This window comes from Hermetia illucens, chromosome 6 (assembly GCF_905115235.1).
Source record: "Hermetia illucens chromosome 6, iHerIll2.2.curated.20191125, whole genome shotgun sequence".
Taxonomy (NCBI): Eukaryota; Metazoa; Arthropoda; class Insecta; order Diptera; family Stratiomyidae; genus Hermetia; species Hermetia illucens.
The window spans coordinates 101,009,454-101,019,690 of record NC_051854.1 but is presented as its reverse complement, the minus strand read 5'-3'; the positions used below and the strand labels follow the sequence as shown (position 1 = coordinate 101,019,690).

General features: G+C 49.1%; 1 protein-coding gene across 1 annotated transcript; it reads left to right on the top strand.

Moving 5' to 3' along the window:
- The first annotated feature begins 339 nt into the window (after nucleotides 1-339).
- Nucleotides 340-1,907, top strand: LOC119659549. The gene is made up of 2 exons (XM_038067699.1): nucleotides 340-1,551; nucleotides 1,614-1,907. The coding sequence occupies exons 1-2, from the start codon at nucleotides 507-509 to the stop codon at nucleotides 1,811-1,813; spliced, it is 1,245 nt and encodes a 414-aa protein (XP_037923627.1). The 5' UTR covers nucleotides 340-506; the 3' UTR covers nucleotides 1,814-1,907.
- Nucleotides 1,908-10,237: the final 8,330 nt, after the last annotated feature.

Genomic DNA, 10,237 nt, shown 5'->3' with positions numbered 1-10,237 from the left:
TCAGATTCGCTAAAGCCTGCGAACACCGTAGGCGGGAAGCCATTGAATAGGCAACTACGGGGATAGTACAATGGGCCTAATAATGGCCTGAGTGCTCGGAGCTGCGGCTCCCCCCAGTTAACTAAACCCCAGTTAACTAAACTGCGGAAAACTCACGTACGTTTTATGTAAGCATTTTCAGATTTAATGACGTTTTCCGATAAGAATTATTATTCTCGCATCCGCTGTGAATACGAAATCCCAACATTCTGTGAGCTAACTATCAGGCGGCCGGTGCATATTAGATTTGAATGAAAACATCTATTACAATGTTGTGTCCATTCCGCGTCCAAAGAACAGACAACATTGTTCTAGCTTATGGGCTCACTCGTACTAAGTATTACTTATTACGTTGCTCACGTCTAGACATATTCTATTTAAGTTCCAGAAGGCAGTCGGTCGCGTTACTCTGTGGACTTATCAGTGACCTAGTGAGCTAGTAATCAACCACAACGTCTCCAGACTCTATGGACTCATCTATCGTCCCCATTTGGTTCAATACGGACTATATTCAGGACGCATTGCGAAGTTACCTCAGGGATGGTGCGATCAAAGTCGTGAGCTACAAAGCGTCCCCCGCCTCTGCGAGAGGTGATAATTACGTTTGTATTTTATCCCGAATCTCCGTGGAATATAAGAGCAACTCAAGCAAGGACATCCAATCGGGAAGCTACATATTAAAAGCTACTTTAAATAGTGAAAGCAGTTGTAAAGTGAAAGCCGCGTTCGATAGCTATGGTACCTACGATCATGAAATAGAAATGTATCATACACAGTTTCCTAAGATACGAGATGTGTTGAATAAAATTGGATATTGTAAGGACTTGGTCCCGAAGACCGTGAAAATTGACCACGAACATCAAAGCATTTTTTTGGAAGACCTCAGTGCCATGGGTTACAAAATGGCCAACGTGCGCGCAGGACTAGATGAGATCCATGCGAAAGTTATTCTTAAGAAATTAGCTGAGTGGCATGCAGCTTCGGCTGTCGCTAACGCAGGAAGACCTGGCACTTTCAGAAACTGCGATAGAGGAATCTTTAACAAACACTCGAAAGCGTTCGATTCTTATTTCAATTTGAATTTCGAGGCATGCGCTCGGGTCGTAAGCAGTTGGGAAGGATATGAGGCTTATGGTGGAAAAATGATTAAGTTGCTACCACATTTCACGGAATACGGAGTACGAGTCATGGAGCCAAAAGACCATCATTTTAACGTTTTAACTCATGGTGACTTTTGGTGTAACAATGCAATGTTTAAGTATAACGAGAGTAATCAACCAGTTGATGTTATCCTGTTTGATCTGCAGTTCTCTATCTGGGCCTCACCAACCATCGACCTCCACTACTTCTTCCACACATCATTAATGGACGACCTTCGATTTAACAACACAGAAGAGTTTGTGTATTATTACTATCAGAACCTAAGGGAGACCCTCCAAGTCCTGAAGTTTTCTGGAAAAATTCCGACTCTACATCAAATCTGGGTTCAGTACGTGGAGACAGCTTTTTATTGTAAATTCAGCCCCTCGCCCCTTTCTCCTTCAATTTTAATTATTTTCCAATTCCTTTTTTAGGTATTTATTCAGCAGTGATTGCCCAGCCTTCAATGATCAATGAGGAAACAGAAGATGCGTCCCTCAACTGTCTAATGAAGAACGATGAGAGGTCCAGAAGGCTGAGAAATGCAATGTTCAATAATGCGCGGATTCGCAGAAATTTACAACGTTGGTTGCCCGTGTTTGACAGGCGCGGTTTGCTTGACTTACAAGCTTAGGATTTTTAAGGACAATGTTAAAAATTGATTGTACTTTTGTTACTTAACAATAAATGTTTACCCTTTTGTTCTGGAAGGAATGCGAACCTGTGAATTGGAAAGTATTTCAGTTTTAAGTTTTTAAGATTGAGCATATAAAGTCAATGGAAGGAGAGTCGGGTTGACAATAAATATCAAAGAAACCAATGTTCTCAGCTGGAAGGATTATTGCCCTTGTTTGGGAGTCTCCTAATAGAGCGCAGATCGCACCCAAGTCCAGCCCAGTATTAAACTTGGCGCGCTTAATTCCTGGGAGCGATGGAGTATTGCCATTGCGGAGTGGAAATCACTAATTATTGTTGTTACGGGGCTCAGGCGGCCTGGTCTGATTATGCTTCAGGTTAAAGTTGCATAATTAGGCAAGTCCTCACACGACCTCCGCGTAGTGGCCGCTGGAAACCGTCTTCGGGCGGGCCAAGAGTGTGTAGGGCCGGGCTGGGAGTAGGCTCATCCAACTGACGAGGATCTGCTTGTCTGCTGGTCATGTGTTAGGGGCAAGTAGATCTGACGGGGGGATGGACTGAAGCAACAGTCCGGGGATCGTCCTCCCTGCACCGGAGAAGGTGCTAATAGGACCCCAAGCCAAGGTGGAACAACATACGCCGAGGGCTGCGTGGCCAATGGGGAGCTTGGTCTTTAGTATGCGAACTCTGAATACCTTGGGCACCTTCAGTTTCAAATAAGACCCTTACCCTGGTGGCCGGGCCAGCCAGGGTGGACATTCTTCCCGGACTACTCGTGGGACCAAGACATGGACTCAATTAATAAAAAAACCAAAACGATGATAGAAGAGGAGGAGATGATGCCAGGCGCATCATCGGAGGACGAGCTGCTGGCCTCCAGCCAGGAGACAGTGGCTGTCGAGAGCAATACACTCGGTGCCAGCCGTAGCACCGTTATGCTGAAACCAACCGCAGGGACCTCCCGGAGCGAGGCGTCAGACGGACTAGTGGCTTCTAGCCTGGAACCCACTGCCGTCAGGCTGGGTGTAGCGAGTACCAGACATAGTACTCCTGACCCGAAGCCCTCAGCATCGGGGGATCCCTCGAAAGCGAAAACCGACAAGAATCGCCGGAAACCGGCTAAGAAGCGAAGGTCCACGGGTGTCCTGCTCAAGAGTCAGTACCAGAAGGCCATGCATATTCTCGGCAAGATTGCCAAGAATAAGGAGGCCGGTACTGTCGACGAGCGGGATGAAAAAGACCTCGCTAAATACCAGGCGATTGTTGATGAATACAACAGCAAACGCCGGGCTGACGAGCAGAAGGCGAAGCCCATCGCTCTAAAACGCAACCGATCTCAAGACGAGGTCGAACAAGATAAAAAGCGGAGTAGAGTGGGCAAGAGCGTAGACGCCAAGCAACATACAAAGGATATTGTACAGCAACCGTCAGCCGGCGGGCCACGTACTGCGAAGACCTTCAGCGATGTGGCCAGGAGTCACTTATGGGTGGCGCTGGCGGATGGCAATTCTGCTAGCGGCAAACTAACGCTGGAGGTGTGGACCAGTGTTGAGGCTAGGCTGTCGGGCATGGTCTATGAACATCTCGTGGAAACCGGAGGCAAACACCCGGGACTCACTCCCCACTTTGATTCATCTCAGGTGGTCCGTGGGTTCCACGTAATAGCTTGCATGGACCAGTTCTCTAAGGACTTTCTCGGCTCGTGCGTCGCTAAGATCAGCGACGCTTGGGAGGGCGTTAAGCTCAAGACTATCCCATACGACGAGATTCCCAGGAGACCGGTCGCTCGCATTTGGTTGCCGAAGATCCGCATGGAGAAGGACAAGCTGGTCCATTTCCTGCGCCTTCACAACCCCGGGATTCCCATGGACGACTGGGTTGTTATAAAGGAGGAGGAACCTCAGATAAACAGCCAGCCCGTACTACTCCGCATAAACGAGAAGTGCCTGGAGGCACTGAAAAAGGCCGATTACAAAGTGTGGTTCGGAGTCAGGAATGCCAAAGTAAAAGTGTTCCGCTCTGCAAAACCGGACGACGACCTTGACCCAATCGACGCGGCCAACGAGCTGTTGGAGGAGATGACGATCGACGGTCCGACGGGGGCTGGCGAACCCCCCACGCAAGCAGATCATGCTGAGGGTAACGCAGATAAATCTGCAGCACTCGAAGTGTGCCTCGGCTAATCTGCTCGTCTTCCTCTTAGAGGAAGACATCGACATCGCATTAATACAGGAGCCCTGGGTCGGAAGCGACCGAACCATCAAAGGGCTCCAAAGCAAATATTTTAATTTATTCCACAGCACAGGAGACGCTGATCAGGCTAAACCTAGAGCATGTATTCTAGCGAGGAAGAGTCTGCACGCTTTTCTGTGCCCGGACCTGAGTTCCAGTGACCTAGTTGTGGTCAAGCTGGAGCAGGTGGGGGCAGAGAACGTGTATATTTCCTCGGCGTACATGGCTCACGACCGATCAGCTCCGCCACAAGAACTACAACATCTGACGAACACCATAACACCAAAGAAAGCCAACCTGCTGATAGGCTGCGACGCAAATGCAAGGCATACGCTTTGGGGCAGCTCTGAAATCAACGAAAGAGGTGAGTCATTCTTTGAGTTTATTATTACTTCAAATCTATCGGTGTGTAACAGGGGCAGTACACCAACCTTTCATTTCCCCTGCTCGGAGAACTGTGACGGTTAGGAGGAGGTCCTTGATATCACCCTAATAACCGACAACGGGATTCTTAGGGTGGAGGACTGGAGAGTGTCTGACCAGAGATCCTTCTCTGACCACAGTTGGATACTCTTCAGTCTAGATCTCGCCGCAGAGGTCTCCAAGCCCTTTAGAGACCCCAGGAGGATCGACTGGAGAAAGTTTGGTCAGGTAATTAAGAACAAACTCTCCAGTGCGCAAATTGGTAGGATTGGCACGACAGACGAACTGGAGTCAAAGGTCGGGGCTCTGGATAAGGCTTTTGATACCGCCTTCAAAGTCTCGTGCCCTGCTAAGTACAGCAAAAAGACCCTGCCACCGTGGTGGAACGAAGATCTCTCTAGTCTCAGGAAGTTGACCAGAGAAATCTTCAACATCTGCTACAGGCAAAAATACTGGCAGCCATACAAGGACTGCCTAAAGAAGTACAAGTCGGCCATCAGGACCGCCAAGAGGCGGTCTTGGCTAGACTATTGTCAGAACATTGAAAGCACTAGTGAATGCGCGAGGCTCAATAAGATTCTGTCCAAGGAACATAAGAGTCCATCCTTCCTTAAAAAGTCGGAAGGCTCCTGGACGGAATCTTCTAGTGAAACCTTGGAGCTGCTGGTGCAAACGCACTTTCCCTCCAGCGTGGAGGACTGTGAGTCAGAACCTCGCTTGGAGGGTTTGCGGCAACCCCAGCTGTGCGAGACTATCAAATCGGTAATTACCGGGGATAGGATCGGCTGGGCTATAAACAGCTTCTCCGTATACAAATCTCCAGGCCCAGACGGCATAATGCCAGTCATGCTACAGAAGCAGCAGGAAAGGGTTGTGCCGTGGCTTGTTGAGATTTACCGGAGCTGCATCACTTTAGGATACGTACCGCAGTCCTGGAGGCGCGCACGGGTGGTTTTCATACCGAAAGCGGGCAGGCGCGATCATGAGTCCGCGAAGGACTTTCGGCCAATCAGCCTGACCTCTTTCGTGCTGAAGACCCTAGAACGCGTCCTGGACATTCACTTAAGGATGATTATGGAGAGAACGCCTTTCTCTAAGTCCCAGCATGCCTATCTCAAAGGAAAATCCACAGAAACCGCCCTCCACGAGGTAATTGGCACGGTTGAGCGGTCGCTGCAGTACAAGCAGTATACCCTTGCTGCCTTCTTGGATATAGAAGGAGCTTTCAACAACGTCAGTACCAACGCCATCAAGGAAGCCTTGACCGGTATTGGATTGGAGGGGTATCTCACGCATTGGATTATATCCATGCTGAGTACCAGGATAATCTAATCCGATCTGGGAGGCAACCACTTGACCAGAGCTGTGAACAGAGGCACGCCCCAGGGTGGTGCTATCTCACCGGTGCTCTGGTTAATAGTAATGGACAACATTTTACGTACATTAGACAGCAGCGGGGTGAAGGTGGTGGCGTATGCCGACGACTTGGTGATACTAGTATCTGGGATGTTTCTGTCCATTATGAGCGACATCATGGAAGGAGCGTTGCGAAAGGTGGGCCTGTGGGCCGCAAGATGCGGACTCAGCATAAACCCAACCAAAACGCAACTGATGCTATTCACCACCAAGACAAGGATACCTGAATTCCATCTACCACGGCTGAATGAACAAAGATTGGTTCTTTCCTCTAATGTAAAGTATCTGGGTGTAATCCTGGATCCTAAGCTAAATTGGAGGTTGAACATAGAACTGAGGGTTAAGAAGGCCTGTATAGCTTTCTATGCCTGTAAGAGAACCTTTGCCAAGAAATGGGGTCTCCGGCCTAGGATGGTTCTCTGATTGTACACCGCTGTAGTGCGTCCGACCCTGACGTACGGATCTATTGTATGGTGGCAGGCTTTGAAGAAGAAATACAATAGAACGAAGCTTAATAGGATTCAAAGAACCGCGTGTGCAGGTGCTACGGGGGCTCTGCAGTCTTGCCCGGCAGATGCTCTCAATGTACTCCTGTATCTCCTCCCCCTTGACCTCCACATCAAATATGTTGCAGCGTGCAGTGCCGTCAGACTACGTGAGTCCGGATGCTGGGCAGCAAAGTCCTACGGCCACAGCAACATTCTAGATGAAATACCTCGAGAAATCTGGGCATCCCCCACGGACTATGTCACACGCAAGCTGAACTTCACGAGAAATTTTGCTGTGGACCTTCCAACCAGGGCAAAGTGGAAGACCGGCGGCGTGTTGCAAGACTATGACACGGTATTCTTTACGGACGGATCAAAGATGGCTTATGGAGTCGGCGCGGGGGTTTTCTCGAATACACACGGTGTGTCCAAGTCGTATGGTCTCCCAGGTGTATTCCAGGCGGAAATACTGGCGATATTGGAAGTCTGTCGATGGCTGGAGCGTGATCCGAGCCCCAAGCGTAACATAGCCATTCTGACCGACAGCCAAGCGGCCATCAAGGCCTTGTACTCAACGACGACATCTTCCCGGCTGGTGGGGCAGTGCAAAGACGCGCTCAACCATCTGGGCGGCACGCTCAAGATAACTCTCCTCTGGGTTCCCGGGCATAGGAACATAGAAGGGAATGAGCGGGCTGATGGATTGGCCAGGCAAGGCTCTGCTCTTGGCAGTCCCTCGGCGAATACAGTCGGTGTTCCGCTGGCGGCTGTCGGGGGCCGAGTCTACTCGCACTACCTAGCAGCCGCGGGCCTGAGATGGCGAAGGCTTACAAGCTGTGCCAAATCAAGGAGAATTTGGCCCGCTTATAACATAGCCCGATCACGAGAGCTCCTGTGTCAGACGCGTGCAAATGCATTCAAGATTACGGCGGTCTGCACGGGGCACTGGCCCATAGGGGACCATGCCGCTAGGCTCGGCTTACCCTACAACTCGCATTGCCGAAGCTGCGGAGAAGGAAGGGAAACCCTCATGCACTTTCTCTGCGATTGCCCGGCTCTGGCTCGAGTCAGGCTGCGGACACTGGGTAAACCATTCTTTGGGGACCTCAGTGAGATTTCTAGTTACAGGGTCGGAGAGCTGCTTTCCTTCGTGAATGCTACGGGCTGGCTCTGAAGATCCGAGCCAGCTGGACTCCGCTTCCCTGTTCCTATAACAACAGTCACGGTCTTAGGAGTTTGTGGCATCAAAACGGCGCACCAAAGCGCTAATTGGGCTCCTCGGAGCGGCCACTGATACCTACCTACCCCTACGGGGCTCAAATTAAGAGCGCAAAATTATTATCGTTGCCGCGCTCAAATCAAGAGTGCAAAGTTATTGTTGTTTCGGCGTCCAAATTAAAGGCGCAAAGTTATACTGCCGCCGCGGAGCTCGGCATTATCGCGATCTTCAAATTTAGCCAGAATGGAGATTCAGGCAATTATTGATGCCCAGCAGGAAAGGGGTCGCAAAACTTGAAAGTGTGAGGGAGTCCCTAGTAAAACTCCGGCAAGAAAAAAGGACGTGAGAGCGTTTTGCTGCGGCATGGGAAGAAGTGCAACAGCTTTATTGGGATTTCTTCGCCGGCCACAGTCACCTTCTTCACCAAAACCCTTCTAAGGACATTGTTTATTTCCGAGAAAATAAACTATCCGTTATGATCGGTATTTACAATGCGATCAAGGAGCTGATTGGGCGTGTTCATCGCGATCTCATTCCCGAAAGCTCTCCCGTCGATGTAGAAATCACAGGTGGAAGGGTAACATCAAGTCCGCGCCCTGGACCTTCAGTCGAGCTTAATGAAGCTCAAGGGGAGTCGGAGGACGCGACAAAACAGCCAGAAAACTTGTTCTCTAGAGAATGGTTTCCCAGGATTCGCGATGAATTGAACATACCTTTTAGTGACATACCGTTGCCGACAAGAGGCTTCGGGCTAAGAAGCTCCGAGACCGAAGGCATTCCTTATTGGAATCGCGGCCATAGACCTCGTCCTTGTCCACCAGTCCCTGATATTCCTTCGTTTGATGGGGATCTTCGTCACTTTGAGTCTTTCCGCAGTATTTTTCAATCAGTCTATGAAGGATCTGATATTGGGCGAGCTGAAAGGCTAATGATGCTGCAGAGCAAATTAAAAGGAGGAGAGTCGTAGAGCACTTAGGAGTGCATGGGGAAAACTACGATAAGGCCTGGGAACTTCTGGAACGACGCTACAGTAATCCTCGGGCGCTGGTAGAAAAGGAGATCCAGGCCCTCATAGATCTTCCCCAGATAGTATTACAAGACCCCAGTACCATTGGAAGGGCACTTGACACAATGCGCTCAGTGGTTCAAAACCTGAGGAAGGCTGGATTCAATTGTGATCAAGGTGTACCTTTCATACCTTTTATCTTTACCCGTAAAATGGATGTCTCCACCCGACGGGAATTTGACTCATTGCTTAAGCAGCCAAAACTTCCCGTAACAATTGATGATATTGATCTATTTCTGGAAAATAGATACATAATTATGTCTCCCAGTTGGGAGGGGTTGGGCGGACTCGCGAAGGTTCAAGCAGAAGAACATTCCGTTGCTAAGAAGGACCTTAGGTGGTCGAAAAAAACCGCATAGGGAAATTTCCCTTGCCGCAAAAGCACAAGGGGGAAAAATAAAGCGTTTTCCATGCTACATTTGTATGGAAGATCATCTGGTGTTAAAATGTCCACGGTTAATAAACAGCAAGGACAAAGGGGATCTGCTCCGGCATTATGGTATATGTGTCTTCTGTGCCTCCCACAAGTACAAAAAAGGTACGGAATGTCAAAGGCGTAAGTTTTTGAAATGCGAGCTTTGTCATGGGCAGCATGAAACAGTATTGCATCCCGGCAAAGATGGATCGGGCGGGTCATACATGCAAAGGGAGTATTTCTCATCACGCGGAAAACTCTACAAAACTTGCCCATTCCGAAACTATATTGCCCACAGCTGTAATAAAGATAAAGGCAAAGGATGGAAGTGTAATTTCAGTTCGGTGCTTGGTGGACCAGGGTAGCCAGAGCAGTTATATCACTGAGGAGTTAGTTCAAAGGCTGCGACTAACTAAGAAGAGAACCAATGTGAAAGTATCCGGAGTGGGAGGAGTATCCGCAGGAAGAGTGTCTTCAATTGTCGGGTTGACTCTTAGTTTAGAGAATGGTTCAAACGTGGAAACGCAGGCGCTGGTAGTCAAGCGAGTTACCAAAGGGGGTCTTCCTCGTCCACCTAGGGGAATAAGTTCATTGTTCCCAGGGAAGAGGCTGGCAGATCTGGTTACAGATCACGCTCCGCATGTTCCGGTTCTTCTAGGTTCCAATGTCCTTCCTCAATTATTTTTGGAAGGAGTGGAAGTAGTGGAAGGATTTTTAGCGCAAAATACTCGACTTGGATGGGTAGTATCTGGTTCTGCAGCATTGCCTGCTTCTAAAGTTACGGCCTCATATGTCTCCTTGGAGGAACTTGAGCAAAACCTAAGGTCTTTTTGGAACATGCCCATTGACAAAAATGAGAGGGTTGAATTGGATGAAGAGCGATGTGAACATCTATTCCAATCACAGCACTATCGAACTGAAGACGGTCGGTATGTTGTACCAACCCCGTGGCGTCAGGAGGATATTCAGTTGGGAAACTCGTTTAGCAAGGCAGTTCAGTATTTTCTCGGCCAGGAGAAACGGTGGTTAAAGAACGCCGAACTCAAAACGAAATCGGACGAGTTCATGTCAGAATATCGGGAGTTGGGCCATATGGAAGAGGTCCCTACTGAACTCCGAGGTGATACTAGTGGAGACGTTTATTACATACCTTACCTGAGTGT

Excerpts from the sequence above, each read along its gene's own strand:
- LOC119659549 (XM_038067699.1), top strand. The coding sequence starts at position 507 with ATGGACTCATCTATCGTCCCCATTTGGTTCAATACGGACTATATTCAG. Across the intron at positions 1,552-1,613 it reads CGTGGAGACAGCTTTTTATT|GTATTTATTCAGCAGTGATT; the intron begins GTAAATTCAGCC and ends TTCCTTTTTTAG.